The 24,962-nt window shown below is 46.8% G+C and overlaps 1 protein-coding gene across 1 annotated transcript; it reads right to left on the reverse strand.

Annotated features, from left to right (window-relative positions):
- Positions 1-876: 876 nt before the first annotated feature.
- Positions 877-24,126, reverse strand: FOXO4 (forkhead box O4). Its single transcript, XM_074835597.1, has 3 exons — positions 23,606-24,126; positions 11,569-12,810; positions 877-6,204 (listed from the first exon to the last, which is right to left on the reverse strand). Exons 1-2 carry the CDS (start codon positions 24,008-24,010, stop codon positions 11,587-11,589), a joined length of 1,629 nt encoding a protein of 542 aa, XP_074691698.1. The 5' UTR covers positions 24,011-24,126; the 3' UTR covers positions 877-6,204; positions 11,569-11,586.
- Between the last annotated feature and the right edge of the window lie 836 nt (positions 24,127-24,962).

Genomic DNA, 24,962 nt, shown 5'->3' on the forward strand with positions numbered 1-24,962 from the left:
CAGCCTCATCCCATCTGCCAGAAGGCAGACCTGCTGGAATGATATGCTGTTTTGACTTGAGGACTCCACCACGTTCCTTGCAAGCTGCTTTGCTGGCTCAGACTGTATCTGCATTCCTACCTGCCTTACATCAAGGAAGGACCCCTTAAGGTACCTAGCTGAAACTTCCCCAGCCCAGAGAGGCCTCTTACCCACTTCCACACAGCAGGTGTGCAGTGCCAAGGAATGACCAGCTCCTGGCTTCCACTGACATTCATGTCCCCTTTGATGGGCAGCTCCAAGCCATTATTTTCTAATATCAAAAATGTTCCCCAGCTGTAGTAACTTCCCTTCTTCTGATGGAGGATTTGGGGTATGCAAGCAAAGATAAAAGCTCACACACGCACTGATCTGTCCTAATTGTCAGCATCTGCTTGTGGATGGGATGGCTGAAAAGACAGTAGCAGCAAATCCATGTCTATTCCTAGAGATAAGTGGTAGAGTTGCTGACACTCAAGAGATGTTTGAATGTAGCTATATAAAAAGAAGTAATCTTCTGCACTCAGGTCTAGAAGGGCAAGGAATGAAGGGGCTAGGATGACTCTAGACTAGTCCTGCAGAGGTTAACTCTCTCCAGGGTCAGTTCCAGGGCTTGGCAACCCCATGGGTCCCCAGGCACTGCCAGCCAGCTGTAACAAGGGGCTCTACACACTGCAGAGCACGCTGGAGCCTTTGTGGGCTGTCACACCACAACTCTTCCACCCGTGGCCAGCTCAGGGGCATTTCACCAAGGGGTTGTCCTAACAGTTGAGAAGGTCAGAGGAAAGAAGCCAAGAGCAAGGAAAAAATAACTGGTCCTCACCAGGGAAACAGAACAAACCGCATGAGACACAGAGCAGAGGATTACAGGTTTTTATTTGTCAAACATTCCCCCCTAGTCTAGCACATTCTACAGTCTTGCTAGCACAGATGGTAACAAAGAGCCTGTAATGGTTCAGAAGTTGCACTGCTACAGAGAGCAAACAAAAGCAGAGATTTATTATGTAAAAAAATTTATTGTGAGAAATGGGTGAAAGAGTGCAGAGGGGATGGAGTGGAAACTATGTCAGCTAGTGATGCCTGCCCTGTGTGCAGCAGACGTCTGTGCTAGCAATGCAGAAACCCTTCCTGGGATCGCACCAGATGAAGACTCCACTGTGCTGGAAGCATCGTTTCACAGAACCATTCCCCTTGCCTTATGAAAAAGACTCCTTTCAGGTGAAGTGACCCATCTCCTACATAGCCAAACCTCTCAAGACACCTTGGGGAGCACCACAGGGTAGCGCCACACCGAGCACCACGGCACCAGCTGCAAACATCCCCTTCTACCACACACCATAACGCTGCCTTAGCCAGAGAACCATAAATGCAACACCATCAGCTCTTTCACCTTCAGCTTCTGCTGCCTCTTGTCCCTGCTTTATACCACAATAATAGATGCAATTTTGATTCCATCAGAGACTGTTCTCCAACTATGGACACATCGGGGTGCAGGGAGAGACATAAAGGCTACTGGAGAGGATCCCCTTCTTGAAGGGCGAGCAGCTGTGGTGATGGGTTACCACATGCTGCCAAGCTTTCACACGGACAGATCTTTCAGGCTTCAGGAGTCACCTCCTGCTCGCTTTTCCCCACATTAATTAGAACATGGTTTTCATTAGACATGCAACTGAGGCAAACCCTAAGCTATCCTTGTTCATGCTCATGTCCCAAAGTTGATTTGTTGTGGTTTTTTTGATAATGGATCCAAACTTAAACATTATTTTGGTGACAATCCAGGACACCACTCCCAAGGCACTCCTAACCATGGTACCAGACACAGGTTTCTCATTCCGGGAGCAAGGCTAGCCCTGAAGCATTTGAGTGTGGCTATAAATAAGCAAATAAGTAAGAAAATTACCAAATGATGATCTACATAAAAGCTTTCTAGGCATTTCCTTTGGAAAAGCTGATTAGTGCTACTTGCTTCTAGTATGAGCCTTGTTTATGAATACACCAGGGCTCTGGAACGCTCCCACTGCTTTCATTCCTCTCACTTACCAGGATGATTTGACTGCTGTTTTTAAAGCAGCACAGGGTAGTGGATGACATGTTTTTAGACACACCAACAAGGACAATTAAGGGCTCCAAGAAGCTTTCAATATTCCCAAACTCTCACAGGAAGCTGGGAGTATAGTATGCTTAAGGTATAAAGAAGGCTGAAGCAATTTGCTAAACCCAAGTGTAAATAAAAGCAACAAGTCTGCCTCCTACTAGGCTCCACAGGCCTAGTTACCCAAATCCTTCGCGGCCCAGAGCTGCATGATGGCTTCACGCTGTGAAAGATGGCATTTGATCCTCTGGAGATGAAGAAACTTGTTACCCGAGCTCAGTGAGGACAAGGAAAACGCACACAGTGCAATGTAAGGCTTTGCCAGGAGTCCTCTGCCCACTCCCCTCAGGCACTTATCCAGGAGCATCACTCCCCATGTCATTGGACCCTTCCCTCCCCACCCAGCTCACAACTGCTGTCAAAACCCCAGCCCAATTCTTCATTAGGGCAAAAAATAGTTCACGGGTACAGGGCCTGCGGTGCTAATGCAGAACAAAGATCCACCAAGACACTATCCTCAATCCAGCAGCGGTCAGTAGCAAACACTTTGGGCAAGAATACAAAAAATGGACAAATACTGAGCAGCCCCCTGTCAGCAAGCAGCAGTTTAGGAACTTTAAAGTTTCCTATGTCCTATGAGGAAATATCCCAGGCTAGAAAAGCTTAAGGTTTATGAAAAGGAAGTTATTTGAGAAGGGGCTGGAGAAGTCCCAAATTCTCTGCATCTCTGCTCTCTGTGCCCATGATCCCAGGTATCCTGCTACACACACAAATGAGAAGCTAAGCTGCCTCCCTGAGCCTGCAACATTACATTCATGGTTTATTGAGCACACCCAGAGCACTGTTAGTCTTCCAAACACCATCCTCAGCACTAGTGTGCTCTCAGGCTTCTTCAACCACTGCCAGCTTCTGTTGTGTTGAGGAGACAGAGAGCACTCGCACAGACTGCTGCAAGACAGAGATGTCACTGTCAGCAACTGGTACAGCAGGACTTCAGCCAGAGGTGCTCCTGTCTCCAGCACAGGTGATTTGCCAGGGGTCTGGCCTGGGAATATGGAGGTGGGGGAATATAGGTGCTCCACTCCTTAATAAAAGCATGAGGTCTCTTATGAACTCACACTGTAGGGCACCAACATGAGGAGCCTTGGTGTATATGGGCTGCAGCTCCTTCAGCTGGAACAGGTTGAGGATGTGCAGTAGCTGAGAGCATGTCAGATGTCCCCAGGCTCTCTGCAGCCAGAGGTCAGGCCAGGTCCCCAGTGCTGTCACACCTAGGGGACACCCTGGAATAGCCTGAAGACAGCACTTCTTCCCCACAGACCAACCCACCCAGAAACAGCTCACCTTGGATTTACAGTTCTGAAGCACTGGTTACTAATACTGTCCTTCCTATTGCTTTAAGCTCCCTTTTCATGAGAAATGAGCTAGAGATTCACACATAACATGGCCACACATACCGGTGTCTTGTCCTTTGATACATGGCTGCGAAGCACAGGCAGCATCAACTTGCTCTGGAGATCACGGGATTAATTTCCCCTCAGGGCCCAAGCTAACGAGGTGGCATATTATGTGCCAAATAACACAAATCCCACCAGATCTATTAGTTGCAGCCCAGAATGGCTGATTCTTCTGTGAGGCACATGCCATCAGGTGTTTGTGGAAAGGGTATCTATTCATTTGTGTAACGAACTAACTGCAGTGAGAATGCACATCCATGACTCAAGTCTGCAAGATCTGGGATCCCAGCTTAGGATCTGCCTTTTTGTTTGTTTATTACAATGAGGTGCGGCCAGACATGCAGATTGCGGGTAAATTTGAAACATATCACTGAGGTCTGCCATGAAGGCAGCCTTCAAAGCAAAGGTTATCAAACTATTCAAAGGCTCTGATGGCAGAGCATGCTAAAGATAAGACTGTTGAAGACTCCTTGTTGCAGGTAACCAGAAAAACCACTCCTGTTCCAATCTCCACTCAAATGAAAATGAAATGAAACCCATGAAAACAGAGCAGACAAGGTGGTAGAACAGTATGGCTCACTGCACCGCATGATGCAAACCTGAAGAGAAGCCACCACCACCTTCAGAAAGGATTGGAGGCTTTCTGCCAGACCAAGCCTACTGGAACACCATGAAAGCACCACATCTCCCACAGATCCTGCCACTGCAAACACCAAAAAGGTGACAAGAACATGTCAGCTAATGCTCTGAACTAACCACTTGACTCCTAGCTTCTGTCCTGCAAGAACAAAGAGACAGGGCAAGATCCCAGGCACATCTCCAAGGGTGTGCCTACTGACTTCAAGTTCCCCAGTAGTAGCAAAACTTCAGCAAGAAAACAAAAGCCTTCGGAAACCAAAAAGTAAGCTACCAAATACAACTGATCATGCCCCCCATAAGGGCTACCCAGAGTGTCAGCAGATCTAGCATGCTCCAGTCCACACCATCTTCTTAGCAGACTAGGGAATGTGTTCTATGTATCAGCTGCAGTCCAGCTACTTAAGGGATTAGCTGAGAATGAGCGTGCTGTTAATGATTAGCATTCCCTAACATCATGCTTTTGGCTCGGTGGGAGTGCCCGGTGGAGTAGAGAGACTGAGTAGTGTGGCTGAATGCCATGCCACACAGGCGCCTTCTGCCTGTTCTGGGGAGAGCAGCCATTCCCCAGTTACACTGTGGTGCCTCTCCCACTTTTCCAATGACATTTTCAGCCTTTTTGGCCCAAAATGCCTTAGGGCTGTCCCCTCCCATACTGTAGTGTTATCTGGTATCAAGGGGACAGATGCAGCAAATGTGGGTGGGTTTTTTTTAATCCAATAATCTCATTTTCAATTAAAATATATAATATATATATTTAAAAAGGTTTAGAAAAGCTTCTATGTAATTTGCAGCTACTTTTACATATAGATTACAATAATGTACAATTCTTCCCCAAGGTGGTTTGAAACCATGGGGACCTGCCAAATCTTTCCCCTCAATCATATACATTATCAAACATCAAATGCATTTGTTCCTAATACAGCTCTGAAAAAGAAGTCTGTCACTGGTACCTTCTCAGAGGGAGAGATGCCTAATACGCCTAATGGGGACACACTAAACATTGGCTTCGTATTCACTGTAGAAAGTTCCCAGATTAGTAAAAAAATATTTCATCTATAGAAAATGCCCTTCTGAAAAGCAACCAGGGCTCTGTTAAGGCCACACCCAGGCTTTCCATTTCTCTGCTGTAGCAAGACAGATCAGAAACAAACCCAAAATGATGTTTTTGTGTCCCAGAAAGAGCTATTAGCACCTGTGCTTATTTTACAGCAGCCTGGTGTATCAGGAAAGTGCTGAGAACAGCATAGGGACTTCGCGAAACATGCTTCTGATTCAATGGGGCTCAGTTGGCACAGTGAAAAACTTGATGTCTTCCTGTTCCACTCAGGTGGACAAGAGGAAGCCTTCTACACCACGATCACCACCCTTCCCTGCAGAACGACGACGGGTGCTCCGGAGACGGGCACACTGAAACCACTGAAACCAACCCCTGAAACAGCACACCCTTTTCCCACAGGGCTTCCACCAACAAGCTCCTTCCAATTCCTCTGTGAGTCTGTGGGATACCAAGTGCACATCTGGTGGCTTAATCAAAACATCCAACTACTTCGTCCCAGAGGGCAAGCCAAGTGAGAGCAGAGCCAGCCCTCTGCCAGTCTGAGGCACTGGGAGACTTTCTGCCATAGCAGAGAGAGGATAGCCATTGAAAGATTCCTCCAGCAAACCCAACTCTTCACATGGGAAAATGCTATTGCCTGGCACAGAGTCTTCTGGCCGAGGTTTTTACCCAGGCTCCTCTTTGGACATGTACAGCCCAGGGTTTCTCCAAATGGTCCAAGGCAGGGTCAGGTTTGTAGGAAGAGCCGTGGCACATAACAGGATTATTATTTTTAAACTCTTCCTGTTGCAGCCAGATGCAGGTTGCCCCTTCTTCCCAGGTGGGCAGCCCCTTCTGCCCAAGGTGTGGTGTGCAGGGAAACCGAATCCAACGTGCTCCATCTTTTCTCTGCCAGGGGTGGTAAGTGAAGTCAGAACCCAATGTTCAAAACCTGAAGGACACTAGGAAGAAGAAAAATAGAGTGAATGTTAGATCTCTGCTTCAGTGGACATTCTGGACGCATGGATAAGGAGTTAATTACTATCAGTCAGCCCCTGCTGCTCAAAGGATGCCAACTTCCAGCAAGGAACAATCACAGGTCACGAGATACCTTGATCAATGGAGAGTCAAGTGGAGTCAGCTCCAAGATTCAGAGTATGATTGAGACAAAGACAAAACAAAAGTGCAAAGGTCAGAAGTAAGCACTCCCCCTGTAAGCTGACAGCACCAAAGCTCTGCAAGATAAGGAGGTTTAAAGGAGGACTTGGCTAACACCAGAAGCATTGCAGGAAAGCAGCAAGGAAGAGGAAAACTACTCTTCACCTTAAGCAACCACAAATATCAATTGGTAAAGACTAAAAAAAGTGATTTTTAGCGACCACACACTAAAAGCATTTATGTTCACCCACTTGAAGTCCTGTATCTACCTACAAATAATTAAACATCTCTAGGTATCCAATTCCCCCACAAGTCTAAAGATCCCTTCTCAGGTGGTCTGCCTCACCTCAACAGAACTGCCACAACTCATTCAAAAAAGCCTTGGAATAGGTCTAAGCAGACTGAAGACACTGACATAAAACCTCCACCAATAGGTCTACGATCCACTTTGGGAGGCAGAATAAATGTAGGGCATCCCATCAGCTGCATTCAGTAACAATAAGCATGAAATAAACTTGTGGAAAGGGAAAGAAGCTACAAGAGGGAATCAGCCCTGAACAAGAAAAGACAGTAACTTAAAACAGATGCCAAAGCAACAGGCTACTTAGGGAAACTGCAAGTTGATGGGGATTTTATTTATTCATTAATGTTCTGGTGGACAGAAAAATAGTACTTGGACCAAAGGGAATTAGGCAGAGCACAGCAGGAAAACCATGAGTCCAGACCCAGCTGGGCAAGGGATAGAGTCCTCCAGGCTATGAAGCTATAGGGAGTCTAACTGAAGAACTAAAGATCATTAGCTAATGTCCACCAGAAGAGTGGATGCACTTTACATTCATCAATGAGGCACAAACTGTACCACTGTACAAAAGAGGCAATTCTAGTCCCAGGTATTCCTCCTACTGGCTTGCAGAAATACATAACAGAGGTAGATGAGCAAGCCCAAAGTCCCTGAGCTGCTCAGAGACAGCCAGGTAGACACCCACACTTCCCACGACCAGAATGGAGGACACTTGCATTAAGTGCTGGTTGCCCATGATTGAGCACCTGCATGCCACAGTCTAATTCCAGCTGTGGCTACCCTTTTTCCATGACCTTGTTCACTAAGGCTCCCCTAAATCACTCTGTACGGCTTGCACATCCAGTGCCTTAACCAGTTAATGCAGGTTTACAACTGAGCCACAGCTACAACAGCAGTAGAAATTGTAGAATTTATAGCTTTTGCTAGTCAAGGAAAGTATTCAAACACTGACTTACTTTCTCTACATAATGCTAGGTTTGTGGGTTTTGCATTGCTGCTGGGCAGAGCCAAAGTTTCAATGTTTGATCTCTATCTCCAAGCAAAGAGACACAGAGTTCAAACAGACTCCTGGTGAAGCTGTGGACAAGCTCTTTAGCTTGCAAGTAGGGGATAAAGTAACATCAGCTTTGAGCACCATGGGTAACATCAACTATCTTGTGACTTCCCAAGTACTTATTCCTAAAGATCTTCTCTTGCCTACAAACAGAAATATCTCCCCAGCTCGTTTCACTCTGGTTGTTCAAATCAGATGGCATTTATTGATGAACAGTTTTTGCTTGGCATTACACCCGTAACTGACACAGAAGGCTACAGGTTAAACCCACAGTAACTACTCAGGACAGTTTTAGGTTAGCGATCACTTAGAGTAGCTTTTGCCAGTGTGAATTTAACATGGAAAAAACATACTCATAGAAAGGATATGAAAGGAAAAAAGTTTGGCATGCTAGAACAATATATAGCAGCAGCCGTGCTTTCCCCAAACAGTGATTTCCAATCAGGGACCCTAATACCTCATTGCAGTAACAGATTCAGAGAAGGGAGAAATGACACAGTCTTAACCTCCTCACAGACACTGATGTTTGCAGCTCACTTGGTTTAGGAACTTGTAAATTTGGGAAAACATTCTGCCTTCTTTTTTTAAGGTCCTTTCTGGCCTCCAGGAACACTCCTATTTCTCTCTACATGCACCTTGTTCCCCCTTTCTTAGAACCCTGACCCACCTCTCTGCCTTCACAGCATTTTACACAATACTTGCTCTCCTTTGGAGAAGAAGCTCCTCTTCATCCCACTCCATGGATTCCAGCATACAGGCAAAACTGAAAAGCTTTGCAAAGCTCAGAAAAAGCAAACATAATCTAAGGACAGAATAAAAGGCTTGAAATAAAGCATGCTGAACAGGGCATCACTTCTTCAGGTGCAGTACTGCTGTTAGAATTGTTCACAGGGAGGCATGTAGGAACTACGCTTTCTGCTGAAACACAAAACTGGTTCAGAACTTGTTCCAGATCTCACTCCTTTCTTAGTGAGCATGTGTCCAGCATATTTCCCAGAAAGTATCGCTTCAACTCCACACATGAAACAAAGCAAATCCAGGATTTTTAACATCATATAGCTCCTCTGTTTTGATTAAGCAATTCACATGCTAAGTATGGAATAATAATATGGAACAAGAACATAACCATGCTGTTAAGAGCTCGTGTTCTCCCTCTTAAGCATTATAGCCACATCTTCACCAGTGCTAGACTCTACCCTTTGATAAACATTCCCTCAGCTTCTCTCCTTTACGCTCTTAAAATAATCTATGCCTGGTATTCTATAGACAGCAGTCTTGTCTATCCAGCCCAGGCAATTAATGCACCCAGGACTGCAGGACAGCTTGCATATGTTTTAAAAACACCCCTGCAAAGTAATGTATCCCCCAGATATGAAGCCCTGCCCTAGCATGGCATGAAAAAAAAAAAACCACCACAAAAGCTCAGAACAGTATCCAGTGGAAACACCACTCAAAAGGCCACAGCCTCTGTCACTAACTTGCAAACAGTCCTAACACAGATGAAGGATGCCAATGTTTTGTCAAATTTGTCTTTGAAATCAAAACTGAGTTTCCGTATTCCACCTAAAGTTAGGATATTCAAGTTAAGACAGCCACTCAGTAATTCAGCAAGAGCACAGTTAACAAACGTACAAGACTATAAAAAGCCCCATAACGAAACAGAAAAGGTTGTTTGATCCTCCCTCCCTCTACAGTAAAGAGATCTGTTACATACAGACAGAAGAACGTTACTAATAAATGCAATCCTAAGCAGTGTGGTGGGACTTGGAATAAGAGCGAGTTAAATTATGTTTAAAAAGACAATATAGAGTGGTGTATCAGTATGTTCACAGGGTTTAAGTACCACCAGCCCACAGGACAGCATTTCACTTTATCTAGACCTAAGACACTTGTCTAGAATAGCTGTACTGGGGCAGAGCAGAAAAATATTTAAATTAATATCTGGTCTCCAGCATGAACAGCAGCAAAAATCACCAGAAAATTTAGGTTGAAATGGACCTCCAGAGGTTACCTAGTCTAAACCACCTCCAGGTTACTCAGGTGCCTAGGAAAGAGCATTAAGGTCAAGTACATGATAGTTTCACTTGGGCTCCATCATTTTGAAGTTCAAGGGCTTCCCACAACTGAAACAGTATCTGCAATATGCCCTTACTTCTGCCTGCTCAGCTGGCCACTATCAGACATTGAATTTGTGTCATGGTTTAACCCCAGCTGGCAACAAAACAGCACACAGTCACTTGCTCACTCCCACCCAGAGGGATGGGGGAGATAATCAGAAGGGTGAGAGTCAGAAAACTCATGGGTTGAGATAAAGACAGTTTAATAAGTAAAGCAAAAGCTGTGCATGCAAGCAAAGCAAAACATGGAATTCATTCCCCGCTTCCCATCGGCAAGCAGGTGCTCAGCCATCTCCAGGAAAGCCGGGCTCCATCACATGTAATGGTTACTTGGGAAGACAAACACCATTGCTCCAAACGTCCCCCCTGATCCTCCTCCTTCCCCCAGCTTTATCTGCTGAGCACGATGCCATATGGTCTGGGACATCCCTTTGGTCAATTGGGATCAGCTGTCCCAGCTGTGCCCCTGCCAGCTTCTTGTGCACCCCCAGCCTGCTCGCTGGTGGGGTGGGGTGAGAGGCAGAAAAGGCCTTGACACTGTGCAAGCACTGCTCAGCAATAACTAAAACATCCCTGTGTTACCAATGCTATTTTCAGCACAAATCTAAAACATAGCCCCATACTAGCTACTGTGAAGAAAATTAACTCTATCCCAGACAAAACCAGCACAATTTGCAATATTAACAAATACAGTATCTACCTCCTAAACAGGAAATATCCTTGGAAAGGCTTCCACTTTCCAATCAATATCCAGCCTATGCTCCAGTCCATAAAAGAAACTGTCCATTTTCTGCTAGCTAACTGAGCTCCAAGTATGAAGTATGCCTGCAGCTCCATTACTCTAATTCTTCAACTGCCTCAGTGGTTAAAGAGCTTCAAATCAGGGTGTCACACCCTCAGAGAATAAGACATTTTAAACTCTTGTTCTCATATACACAGACCAAACTGACTGTAGAAATTTTTGTGCAAATATGAAAGATCACTGAAGAGGCAGCTTTGTTGTGCATGGGATAGCACTAACACATCCCTTCTCCTTTCACCTCCATCCACACTGCATACTCCTATTTCCCACTCCAATAATGGGTACATAAGCAATTCAGTAGTTAATGCTGATGAACCAGCTTACCAGACTTTACAGACACTGTCCCAGATAAAGGAAGGGCAGAAGGTCTGATAACTGAGAGTGATTGTGTCCTGCTACACAGAGGGCAAAGCAGGCAGTCATGACAGACAAGCTTTGCAACTAACACTCTAGAAAATTTTGCAAGAATAATAACCTGGATAGAAACATAGCGTGTGGTTGGCTCAGTTCAACTGTTCTGTACGTATAGGATCATGTCTTTATTTATGGAATCAGCATATGCTCTTGTGTCACTTCAGAGCTATAGGCACTGCATGGAAGAGACCGACGTCCTGTAACGCAGTCATCTTTGGTAATGAGGGACAACAGGAGTTTCATTCAGGTTGCTGCTCTACTCCACAAAGGAGTTTACTACCTGCTAAGTTAAATCTACCTACCTTTACACAGCTTTTTCTCCTTCTAAAAGGTAATGTGGCTCTCCCAGCAGATTTTACTTAAAGAGCACCTGTGTTTCCAAAGAAGTATCTTTAACTGCGGCAGAGCTGGGCACAGGAACCATCCCAGACAGGGCTGTTCCCACTACAGAGCTGTAGCATTTTACATAATTACACCTACCTTTTTGTGCTCCTGAAGTTAACTTGGTACCCAGGTGTGGTTGGAGGCCTGTGAGGTGCTGGGATAGCTGGGAGTAGACAGAATGGGTTCAAAATTAAAGTCCAGTCCTTCTCCGTCCATGAGTTCACTGTTGATTATGTAATCCATATCACATTCAAGGTTCTCCATGTACATGTCAATGTCCAGGTCAGTGGGCAGCCTGTCCTGGTTCAATCCCAAGGGAGCAGGGCTAGCAGAAGAAAGCAGCAGTGGACTGCCCAGCTGGACCGACTGGGCAGTTGTTGCAGAAACTGGAGCCTTCAAACTGGAGATGCTGGCAGTGTTTTGAGGTGATGTTACTATGGGAAGTGTTGATGGCAAAACACTGGCACCGACTGATTCTGCCTGCTGCTCTGTAGGCTTTCCTCGTGGATTGCCCGAGCTCATCTTACTCTGGGTGGCTTGTCCACCTAGAAGCAGAAGAGTTCGGCTGCTCATCCTGTTACCAGTCTGCGGGAGAACTGGATCCACCTGAGTCATCATAACATCCCTTGGAGGTGGTGAGCTGGGTGTCAGAAGTGCTTCCAAGGTCTGAGGGGCAGAGAAATGGCTGACAGAACTTTGCAGTGAGATATCAACAGGGTTAAAGAGGGAATTGCCAAAAGTAGTGGTCTGACCAGCTGCATTCGGGCTCCGCAAGGAAAAGCTGGAATCTCTCTGGATCTGACCACTCGAGGCAGATTGCTGGGTAGATAACACAGATGAGCTGGGAGACATCAAATTTAACCCATCGATGAGCTCAAGCTCCTCAGTCACAGTTGGTGGAACATTGCTGGATGCACTGGAGTACACTAGAGAAGGAAGCAGCTCTTCATCGTGGAGGTCATCCTGCTCCGTCAGGATAGGAGAAAGCCTGGCACTAATGGTGCTTGCATTGGAACTGGTTCGAGGCCGGAAGGTGTTCCACACATCAGAGTCCTCATTACTTCTTGAGGACGGGCTCCCAGGCCACTTAGGGAATTGGGAGCCAGGACTGTCAGCAGTGGATTCTGGAGCAGACTGGAGAGGAGGCTTCTTTTTGGATGCTTTACCTCTGACTTTTGCAAGTTTGCTGCTGTTGTCCATGGAGGCAGCTCTCCTTCTTGGTGCTTTTCCACTTTTACCACCCTCTGGATTGAGCATCCACCAAGAGCTCTTCCCTGTGGCTTCATTATGGACTTTAATAAACTTGCTGTGCAGGGACAGGTTATGTCTAATAGAGTTCTGAGAAAAAAAAAAAAGAAGATATGAGGACTAGAGAATTGACACACCTCCCACCTAGAAACCTCACAAGCATAAACGCATTTAGACAGTATCCAGAAAAGAAAGTTATAACAAAGACCTCCCCATAAAAACCTGCTATTTCTGCTTGAACATGCTTGACAGCACTAGCAAGCCGTGCCATGTCTCACTACAGCACCAAGTGTGAAACTACCATGATGACTAGCAGCTTCCAACTAGCAAAATATTAACACAAAAGAACTTTTCAAGACAATACAGAATCCATAAAAACTAAGCATACCACAGAACAAGTAAGCAAATTCCCAAATACAGCCTGCAACAACATGAGCCTAACTGAATTTGAGCTAATGCTGCTCCCACCCTCTGCCAATCCCATTAGCCAGCATAAGCCTGGCTGAAGTTTTTAATTTTTATGTGGCTAGCTTTCGAGCACAGCATAGCAGTGAATCAAATAGACTGGGTGAAGAGAAACAGCAAAATACTTCTAACTCAGTACACCTATTACCATCTTCATCCCAAAACCAGAGAAACAAGAGAAACTTTGTGGAACAAGAGCCCTAGTAATCCTGGAGCCTGCCAGCCTCACTCTGCAAGGAGGCATTACACTCTCCTCTGTGTGCCTTTCTAATGGGGTAAGATGTGGAGCGGATAGCGCACTCCCACACAGTACATGCCAGTTTTAGCCTCTCCCATATTTCCATTTGGCAAGGCACACGTTCCTTGCCTCTCCCAACTCCTTTCTTTTGGTTTAGCTTTGCTGGAAACTGCAAACTAACATATCTGTACAACATCAAACTGAATTTTCATCCTGCAACTGATAAACTCCCTGGTATTTTAGAATCAGCAAGCAATAATCTCACTGTTTGAGCAGATCCTCCATAAACTCCCCTTGAGGTCTGTGTTGTGCATTTGTTTGATATTTGCATTTAATTTGTTCAGATAGTCAAATTATACATCATTAAAAGGTGCTACACTGGTAGCATAACAGCGGTCCAAAAGCAACATCTTTTTCATATAAACTAAAGGGTATATCAGCCTTTAGCTTTCATGCGTGCTCTCTTAATTCTGAACAAAGTAAACTGTGCTTTTATCATCCTTTCCCACCACCTCTGAAGACAGTTCTTTCCTGCCTGCTGCTTTCCCTCTCCCCACCCTTTTCCTCTCAGCCAAGTCCTCACCATGCTAATTTTGGCCACCTCACCAAAAGTACTATCCTAGAACAAGGCAGATGTAGATAAACAATACAGGCAAAGTGGAAAGTTTTCATGGAGAGGGAAGGAGATGTGAGAATCATTCTGCATTAGCTTTCATTTTAACCTTTGGCTGTTGGGGACTCAGAGAAGACTGGCTGCTTGTTGTGATCACTATCAAAGGATACATACGCTCTTACTCAGAGAGCACCCCAAGGGTTACTGTGAAGCCAGGGCCTGATGGAACATGCGTCAGTCAATGCTCTTCCATAGTTTTATTGAGTTATTCAACACTCCTGCCTGGCATCTTCTCTAAATAAAGTTTTCTTTTCCTTCAAGTTTCAAAAAAAGTAATTCATACTGGTACCCTGTCTCCTGAAAGGCTGCTGCTTTCATTTCCAAAGAATTCCCCACTTCCCAGGTAAACATACATGACTTTGAATGCATATTGCTACATCAATAAGAACCACTAGGTTGTTACTAATTTGTCATTTATTCTCCTGAAAGTGATCTGTGAACTCATGATGACACCCAGTCCCATCAGGAATGACCCAGCAGCTTGTACACATAGTATATATTTGGAGTCTCATAACCACCCATTTTTTAGGTCCATTTACTAAAATGTAACTTTAAACCAATAGGTTCAGGATTTCAGAATTTCACAACTAACTTATTCTGTTTTCTTCTCATGCATGGCTATAGCCAGGTTTTAATTCTTGTGTCAGCAAAAGCATACTACACTGGTGCAAGCGTTTCTGCACTGGTGCAGTAACACTGAAACCTCGAGAAAATTAGCACCATTTTGGGTATCATAAGTGACAATTTTAGTAACTAGTTTTCTAGTTTCTTTGTTGAAAAGCAGCTTGAAATAAGATATCTTGGAATAAAACCAGAATTCACAGGAGCAGATATGCAAAGCTTGCTACCTTTTATGAAACAGTCTCACAGTGCTTTTACATGTTACTGCTAAAATGACATAATGCCTAATAGCTGTAGGAACAGATAATTGCTGTACCACTCCTTCCTTCCTCATCTTCAAACTCTCCTCCTCCCATAACACGAGCATCTGTGACCCTATGAGCTGGTTCAGAGAGCGCTATCCCAACCAAAAAGCAGCCCTATCCTTGCTCAAAAATTATTCTTCCTGCCTCCTTTATCTCTGTCTAGTTTTTGAACTACCTCACTGTGGGAGTCAAGCACCAAAAACTGAGAAAGAAAACAGAATGTGTACTTAGAGGCAGAGGAAAAAATCTGAACACTTCTTATATGAGGGTTAACAGCTGTCAAAACTGCAATGCCTAAATTATCACTTTCTCACCTCTCCTGCAGACTTTGTGAGGCAGCTCACCACTGCAGCCACAGCACCCAGAGCCGTAAGACACCTGCATGACTGAGCTCGCCTGCATACTGGAGACTCAAGCCCAGGGAATCCCAGAATACAACTGAACCGACGCCTGGGTGCTGTGGGACAGCACGGGAGATTCACACTTGCATACCACTTGCTTTCCAGCACAAGAATGCATCTGCTAGAATCATTTAATACACCTAACATATGGAGGGCACCCTCAAATCTCATTGAGAAAGTGAGGGACAAAGCAATTATGCCAAAATAATCACAGAACTCTAGGTCAAACCTGACAGGAGAGGAAATGACAGAGTTCAGTCACCCAGGCAACGCTGACGTCTTTCCTTTCCGATGTTAAGCAACTCAAACCAGAAACATACAGATGACATTAACTTTTTAGATGCTCAACTTCAGCAGTGTGGGAGAATCCCAGGTGGTCTGAGCACCTGCAATCCACACAAGGTCTTGGCTCTGCAACATCTTTGACCATAAAGAAGCATGACCTGAAGGAAGAGGCACAGGCAGGAATCCGTCAAATCCTACAACTAGTTAGGGGTGATTATTGCTGTTTATTCAGATATAGAGGTTTTTACGGCTGTATGTTAAGTATTGCGGTGAAAAAAATGCCAGTCTGTCTCTAATCCATCACAGATCAAAAGATGATTCCTGTAAACCACAGACAAAACTGTTCTGAAATGAATGACATATTAAGCAAAAAAATAAGTTTGGCTAGAGACATTTGTTGTACACTAAAGGGTGGACCACTCATTAGGTTCCAACCACTGTGTGTACAAGCTAGGATATATGGACCAGCCATAGAAGTGTGGCTAGCAGCATACACAAACTATTTTCTAAATCTCACTTACCACAACATTAAACCTTTGATCAAATCTCCTAGCCCTCTTTAAAGGACAGGAACACTCCTTGCCATCACACCATACCTGCCCCCACACCAGCGTCAGTGCTGCTGCAGACCCTGCCCAGCACTGAACAGTGCTTTGGTCTCAGGATGAAGAATTAGCCATGGGAGCTGGCAGCACAACCAAGCAATTATCCCACCCAGTCAGCCTTCTGGACAACTGCCACAGACACCAAGATACTACAGAAAATGCACAAGTGGGTCATACAGAAGACAGAACGACAGTGACAGCCTTTCCAGGGGACTGTATGGCTTTGTAGGTAAGGCTGAGGTTATCTTCCATACAACTGAAGTTTTACTCAGAGCAGGTCAGAACATTCAGGATGGCTTGTTCAGACTTCAAGGTTCCTCAGACTAAAAACAAGCTTAAACTCACCTTCCTGTGATATACTTTATTTTAAGCACCGATGTGACAGGAACAGAAGGCGGCTCTTGTGCCCTGCCCAGAAGAGCTCGTTCATGCAGCAGTGGTGCCCGAACTGTGCTAGCAGAGCACTCGCAGTCAAGCACAAGCTATGCTGAGAAAGACACAAGAAACAGTAGCTATCCTTGAAAATTTTGTGCTTGCCCACATTTGCCTGGATTTTCAATCACTAGCTCCCTAGCACCAGGGCCATTCTCCCAGAAATCGTCAAGTTTCTACTACAAACCACAGAGGCACTAGATTTCTTAATAAAAATTCTCTGTCAAGAATGAGTGACAGGAAAAAAAAAAAGATATGCAATCACTGCAGCTGCCTGTAATACACACTCACTGCCTTGGAGGCATACAAAGAACATGGTCACATCCCAGTACAGGGCCATGTTCCAAATTCGGGCCTATAATTGTGCCGAATTATCATTTGCCATGGCATTCTTGGGAGGCTGCAAGGGGAGAATGCCCCGCCTGCTGCATTTGTCAGTGCCTGTCTCAGCACTCACCCGGCCACTTGGCTCCAAAGGCTTCAGGAAGAAGTCTTCAGAGCAGAGATTTTGCAGAGTTACACTCCAGCAAGTAAACAACTGCTCCAGAGCCAGGGAGCTAAAACATTTCCCCAGCAATCCCCTTCCAGAAGGCACACGTGAGCACAGACGTCAAGCTCAGCAGACAGGGAGCTGTATTTTAGGAAGAATATTTTCCTTTCTGTAATCTTTCAATGGCAGCCCAGAAGAAGAAAATCCTAGTTCTCTAAAAAGCAAAGACCGAGGTGATTTACAAGTTTACCAAGACGGGCAGGAATATACAACAAAAGCTGTTCAGGATTAGATAGAGCAGAGGAAACTTGTCGGAACAAGCAATACCAGCAGCCCAGGAGCAGCTTTCTCAGAGGACTGCCTGGAAAATTAAGCCATGCTGCAAGGAATAATCTTTCAGCAAAGCAGCTTCCAGAACAAACTGGCAGGGAGCAGGAAAGAGTAGCAGCAAAATCTTCAGGTAATTTGACTGGTATTGCATGGGACAGATGGACTTTCACCAAAAGACAAGCTCTCCCCCACTTCTGAGGGGGACAACCACACTGTACAAGACTTAAAATGAAAAAATAAATCTTGCACTTCCATATTTATTCAGGGCATTACACCCTGTTTGGGAGAAGGGCCTGTTAATGTCACTTTAACAAGGGCTAAGGGTATGTCACTACATTGCAATGGTGGGCCCTCACCATGGTTAACCACTTGTCCTATTTTTCAGGTGGGATAAAACTTATTGACACCTGGTGACCCCACACACACCATCATCCTGCTCCTATGCACTGCCATCAGCCTCATTTTCCACACCCAGGACTTCACCATCCTCCCATCCACAACACCCTGCTGTGCCCAGCTGCCTTCCTCCCGCCTCACTGGGCCCTCATCTAGGCCAGACTACTTACTTTAATGGAATTAAAAGGTAAAAGATTCTGTTAAGACTGATGGACAAAAGCCACCCATGTTCCTCAGGTTTCCATGCTAGACTCTTCACTACAGCCTCTGAACAACAGTCATACAGCTTCTGTTTGTTACTTCCCCCCTTGCTTTAAGGAAACAGCTGGGTTGTTAGCAGCTGGGACAGAGAACATCTTCCTGCTGCCAGGACTAAGCACATCACTAACACCACATGAATGCATGTGGGGGCATACGAGGTAATGGCAAGAGTCCAGCAGTTTCCACCCACCCCCAGCTACTCTGGAGTCAAACAGCCAGACCAGACCCTCTCTGCCTTTGCAGGGTAGGAACTTCCAAGAAACCAAAATAATCCCAACTTAATAGAAAGCAGCTCTACAACACCACTGAAGATTAACTGGACTTAAATTACCAACGATGACAGCAATGACATCGCTATTCTGGTTCAATTTAGAATGTGCAATTCTTCATTTTTAGCGTCAGAAGGTTTAACAGGGAATTTTATAATTTCAGGCATGTTAATTTAGGAGTAAACACCAGGAGCTTTCTCAGCACAGTCAACAGAAAGTAGCCTTCTTCACAGACTGAGGTTGATGGCTCTGTGCAGCAGAGAAACACCCAGACTCTAGGCTGAGCCTCCCCGACGCACAAACCTGCATCAGGCTGAAGGTCGGACAGTATTATACTTTGCTCAGAGCTAAAATCACGAGGGTAAGTTTTATGCTTTCTTTTGCTTTATGGCATCAAGTCAGTTATGCCTCAGTGAGCAAAGACGGAAAAATCTTGAATGTCTTCTCAAACCATCATCTTGAAATTATCATTACCAAAAGTCAAAAGCAAACCTGTGTAAAGCATTCTCACCAGATGTTCCCTTCCAGATAAAGGGTTTCTTTGGGAAATTAAATAAAGCTCCCCTGATAATGATTTAGGCCCTTACCTGGCGATGTTAAGAAGCTACAATTTTGACAAGTCCGAGCCAAAAAATCTTCAAGGATACAGGAACACTCCAGCACAGTCCAGATGGATATAAGCAACTGGCTAATGTGACTGTTTTAAGAACTGACCATTGCTTTTTTGTAGATCTGACTACAAAAAAAAGCCAAAAGCTGGCTGAACAGTAGTCAACACGCCAATGGATGATAAGCTTTTCATCTTTACCAAAACAAGTCACATAAATTCCAGTTCAGTGGACGCAAAATTATTTGCAAGGCATAAGGATAACCTGGCAGAACCTACCAGCTGCAGCACAGCAGAAATAGTCCAGAAGATGTACAGGCTTGCTATTGTCTGCTGGCCTATCACTCTTCATGGAGGAGCTTCAGAGAGCCACAGGATGAGCAGCTGCTCCAACCTGAGGGAGCTCTGCACATGCTCTGCCAGGCTGTCAGACATCCTGAGTTCTGGGAGAGGCCAGGGACCTTCAGTACCAGGACTATGACACTGGAAGCTGGTGAAGTCACTCTATCAAACCAAACTGCAGAGCACGTGCAAGGAAGCATCTGAGAACCCTCAGTCAGGTCCTGATCCACCTGGTCAACCGTTAATACCAACTACAGGCAATATGAATGTAACACAAGCATGGAATGGAAGGGTTTAAAGTAAAATGCTGCCCACTGTAATAGGGATTAAAAGCTAGCTGACTTTCCAGATGGATGACACTTTCTGTTTCAGTCAAGAAGAATGCTTTGTAATTTTTAATTCGTAATAAAGCTACTTGAGTTGTTGCACATATGTATATACCTGTACACATTTGAATCAAAGTGAATGCAAAGTACCAGAATGCAGAGGTATGAGTTCAGCCTCCTATAACTAATGTAATACTGCAAAATCATTTCTTTCTTTTACACTGCACGCATAGGAAACGTCTGATTTTTGCTTCAGTGAAGTGTCTTTGGAGGGTGAAAAGGATGGTTTTCAAGTTTTCTGTTCCTACAAAGGGAACAATTAGCAGCTTTGGGAGAATACACAGAATGTTTCACTGGGAAAGACTAGTTATTAATATTGCTCCTCAGCGTGTCAAGAAATGCAACCACCAGTGCAAACTGCTTCAGAGGGGTTTATGCACTTCTACTTTATTCAAAACCCTCAACACCTTCCTGCCCCAAGTAATCTCAAAGCCAGAAGAAACTATCCTTTTACCCACAGAGCAGCTTGCAGAGCACCGATGGCAGGATTACAAAGAAGCCCCACGACACCTCTGCAAGGACACTTCTGCCTTTCAGGCTGGTTAATTCTTAACTTCAGCTCAATTACTGCAGGGTAAGGAGAGACTGCACACTCAGCAAATCTGTCCTTTACAAAGCACTTGAAGCAGTTCAAGAACAGCAAACACCACCTTCCTCGAAAACAGAGATTCTTCCGGAATTCACAGAGGTTACACCCTGGCAGTCTGTAACAGCTGTATTTCCCCCAATTGTATAGTGAAGTAGGACAGCTGTAAAGTAATTATGAAGCAACAATGAGTTTATGGGGTTTATATTAACTGAAGTAGATTTTTAAAAACATTTTTAAAGACACTTTTAATTTCCCATTCTAAAATCTGTATTAGAACTACACTGCATACAAAAATGACATATCAGTATGGCTCTGCCCAAACACCACAGAAATAACGGAACTCTAGGAGCTGTACTACAATCTTAACAGGCATCAAAATGCTGTATCAGCATTAGCAGCAGCTCCACATTAATTTCCTTTATCCAAACTCATTCAGTTCAAAACTGAGAAATCAATAAAGCTAGGACAACTCAGTACGTTTTTCTTTTACTTTACAAATTTAAAAAAGATGCAAGCAGAGCTTCACAGCTCTAAAAATAACAAGGAACAGTGAAAACAAAAAAACCAGGCAGGTCCACTCGTCAACTGAAGAGGCATCTTTTGTTTATTCAGTTTGTCTTAAATATAAACCACACACCTATTAAATTTACTCTAAGTCCACAAAATCAAATTGATCTGATTGGTTCTGCATCTTTAAAACTGTAAACTGCCTTCATCTAATGCACCTTGATGCAAACTGACTAAAGTAAAACAAACAAAACCTCTTGGTAAATCTATAAAACTGTATGTTAACATAAAGCAAGGCTAGCAGTCACACATGATGGTGCATGCATCTTGCCAGGCCCTGCCAACAGGATTTGAGGGAGCAGAGGGAACATACCACAGCCCCCTTCGCCTCTTTCTGGGCGCCTAAGATGAACTACATATCCCCTACATACCAACCCGAACTTTGACAATATTTGTTAAAAATGAAGACAGGTTTTAATGAGAATTTCCCCTGGCATTTAAACAGTTTCAACTGTACTTCTATCATGGTTTTCTGTTTGCTGGCTAAAGTCAAAGGTTCTAAACTGCCCTAGTCATAAGGCAGGCTTATTCCCACCACCTCTGCTGTCGTTCTGCCCTCCCCCATCTTTCCTGGCAAGAAGTTTCTGTTCTCTTCCACTACTACAGTCAGTCTGAGTTAGTTCACTCCCAGGCTGAAAAACTACAAATGAATTTCACAATGAAAATTCATCACAGAACAACTATAGCAACAGCATCTGAGCAGGGACCTCAACCCTCCTATGTGCACAGATTCTCACCTCCGCTTTTCTGCAAGTCCAACTGTACATTTCCCAAAAGTGACACATGATTAAAACATAGTAAAACCGAAGTCTGACAGTCCCATTACACATGAATGAATATAACAAAAGAACAGCCATACTGAATCAAGTCAGAAGTCTACCTATTCCAGCATCCAGGCTGGCAGGACACTTCACTATATTCCAGTTTCCCCACAATACCTGGGGATGCATTTCAGAAGCCAAACTGAACTTCAGTCTCAGGCACTACTGCTAAACAGATACAGAGAAAGAGAAAATGCACCAGTTCTATAAACTGTCTGTCAAAATAATGCGACTCCACACAGCAGCAGCAGCACCGGGACAGCACACCTAGCCTGAGGAAACAAGAACTATCTTCCAGTGAGACCACTAAATCTTCTCAAGAGAAAGAAAATGTACTCATGCACTGTCCCAGATCGGAACTTAACAAGGAGGATTAAACCAGTACAAAGAAAAAAAACCAGCTCAATTTTAAATCAAACTATGGGCACTCTCCAGGAATTGTCAGTGAGCCAGATAAATGGGAAAGGTGAAAAGTTTTGTATCAACCTGTGCCAGCCTAAACTGTGACAGCTGCGTCCCTCTCGCCACGCTCCTACCCTCTCTGGAGCAAACATTCGCACTCATGAAACCACATGGTGTGCCACTTCAGAGAGCTGAGCCAGCTGAAAGCTAACCTACCAGAAAAAGCTATCCTTTTTTTTTTTTTTTTCCAAAATTAACTCTCTGTGCTGACTTACTGCACGGTCACACAGGCAGAGGAACATGTGGCTGGAGTCATGGAAGCCCCAAACCACACAGGGTCAAGCTGTCGCAGAACTGCAGCGTGGATGAACTGCTATGAAGACCGCAAACAGAGAGGTACACTGCAAACAAGAGTGTGGTGTTAAGTGTAATTCCAGTCTGCAGTGAGAGCAATAGATCACACTCTTTAGACTCCAGTCACCATGGCATCCACTGTGATATCTCAAGAGACTATTTCGCAAGCCAGGTCTCACATCTCCCTTTCTCTTTGCTGGAGTTCATTTGACTAAAGAGAATGGGAACACCAGGCTCCCACCTGCAGAGGATGGAAAGAGAGTTTAGCCCTTTTCATAGAACTTTGCATGTGCCTATTTCCCGAGTGAGAGGAGAAGACAACGCTGAGACTTTAGAGCAGTATATTGCTTTCTCTTTTCTGAACTCCAACAGAGGTGCCCAGTCCCTGCACGGCCTCAGCACCGGCACTGCTCTGGGACACAGCACCCTTTACAGGGAGCCTCTTGAAAGCCAAGAATGCCTGCTATGAAACAGTTATTTATATTGCGCTTTAGTACAGTCAGGTGACAAAGAACCGCGGCCTTATATTTAAAACCCCTTCAACTGATGCTTCACGTTGCACAGAAGCTTAGCTACAGCCTTTTGACTGACCCTCAACTCCTTTCCTGGAAAACTTTTCAAACACAAAGGGTGCAAAGAGGAGCCTCACAGGGCCATAATCACTAACCCAGTGCAGTCCTCTCCTTGCTGTTCCAGCTGCACAGAGCCCGAGCTTGGGCTGGGTCTGATAGCACCCTACCCCGCTCTCACGGGCAGACAAACCTGCGCCAGCCAAGCGGCTTTCGGCAGAGCCGAACCCCAGGCAGCGTGGGGATTAGGCGCTGGCACCAACGTCGAGTGTGCAGAGCCCGGCTGGCGACGAGTAGCAACAGGTGAGCGCGGGGCTGCGCAGCGGAGCCGGGGCAAGCGGCAGCTCAGCAGCAGGGGAGCGGAAGGCACCTCAGACACCCACCCGCCCCTCGCCGGGCCGCACGGCCCGCCCCGGCCCCGGCTCACCGCGGAAGGCAAGGCCCGTCCCTCCCGCCCCGGCCCAGCCCGTCACGCACCTTCCAGCCGGCGGAGCTGTTGCTGTCGCCCTTGTCCTTGAAGTAGGGGACGGAGCGGACCATCCATTCGTAGATCTGCGCCAGCGTGAGCCGCTTCTCGGGGGCGCTCTCGATGGCCTGGCTGATGAGCTCGGCGTAGGACTGGTTGCCCCAGGCGTTGCGCCGGGAGCCGCCCTTCCGCGCCGCCGCGCCGCCCGCCCGCGCCCCCTCGGCCCGCCCGGGCCCCGCCGCTGCGCCACCTGCGCCCTCCTCCACTGCTCCCGCCGCGCCGCCCGCCTCCGCCGGTGCCGCCGGCAGCTCAGGCCGCGGCAGCGGCCAGGTACAGGAGCGCGGCCGGCTCTGCGGCTCGAAGTCGGGGTCGATATCCGGCGCCGCCGCCGCGGCGGCGCCGCCCGCCTCCGCCATGGAGCGCCCGCCTCAACACCACCACCGCCGCCGCCGCCGCCACCGGGTCTGAGCCGCTCCGCCGCCGCGCATCGGCCCGGCCCACCACCCCTTTGTGAGACCCGGGCCCTGCCGCCGCCGCGCCGCTCTGTTTACCAGGGAGCAGCGCCGCGCCCTGCGCCTGCGCGCGCGGGGCGCGCCGGGAGCGGTAGTCCCGGCGGGGCGGCGGCGGGCGGACCGTCCCGGCCGACGGACTACAATACCCAGCATCCCCCGCGGCGGGGGGGCGGGCGGCGGGGCAGGGCCCCGCCGGGTGAGCGTGGCAGACGGTGGGTCCGCGCGACTACAGCTCCCAGCGGGCACCGCGGCGGCCGCGCTTACATAACCCGCCCCGTGCACGGGTCCGGTGACCCTGCGCGAGTGGGGCCGCGTCAGAAGCTTCGCGGAGGGAACTGCTCCTCCGCCCGCAGGAGCGCGCTAGAGTCCTCTACGGCGTGTGGGCCCGGGGGTGCTGCTCCTTCGCGCCGTCCCGTCACGGACGGGAGCCCGTTTCCGGGACACGCCTCAGCGCAAGGCGTGACGGGCCCGCGTCCCGGACCGTTCGTCAGAACCGTGGCAAGCAGGTTCCAGGGCCCCGGCGCTCCCCGCACCATACAGCACCCGGGGCTAGCCCCGCCCAAGACGCTGTATGGCGCAGGCCTTATGTACATTTTTCGGCCCCGCGTCCCGGTTCCCAGCCTAGGCGTCCAGCGCGGCCGACTCGGCCTCGCGTTTTGCACCGGCCCGCGGAAGCCCGGTTGGGACGGCCCAGGCGGCGCGGGGCAGCGTCGATAGTGACCCCGGCGTGCAGGTTCCGGGGCCGTGCCGTGGTATGCCCCGCGCCCTGAATAATCGCTCCGCTTATACAGACGGCAGCCGGGCGAAGGCGCTGACGTGCACGAGCGGGGCGGCGGATGAGTGGCCCCGAACCCTG

The sequence above is a fragment of the Strix aluco genome, chromosome 10, assembly GCF_031877795.1.
Source record: "Strix aluco isolate bStrAlu1 chromosome 10, bStrAlu1.hap1, whole genome shotgun sequence".
Classification (NCBI taxonomy): domain Eukaryota; kingdom Metazoa; phylum Chordata; class Aves; order Strigiformes; family Strigidae; genus Strix; species Strix aluco.

What these genes read in the sequence shown, in the direction of transcription:
- FOXO4 (XM_074835597.1), bottom strand. Translation starts at nt 24,010, where the DNA reads ATGGCGGAGGCGGGCGGCGCCGCCGCGGCGGCGGCGCCGGATATCGAC. An exon ending in ACAGCTCCGCCGGCTGGAAG is followed by an intron (nt 12,811 to 23,605) that starts GTGCGTGACGGG and finishes TTTTTTTCTCAG; the next exon opens with AACTCTATTAGACATAACCT.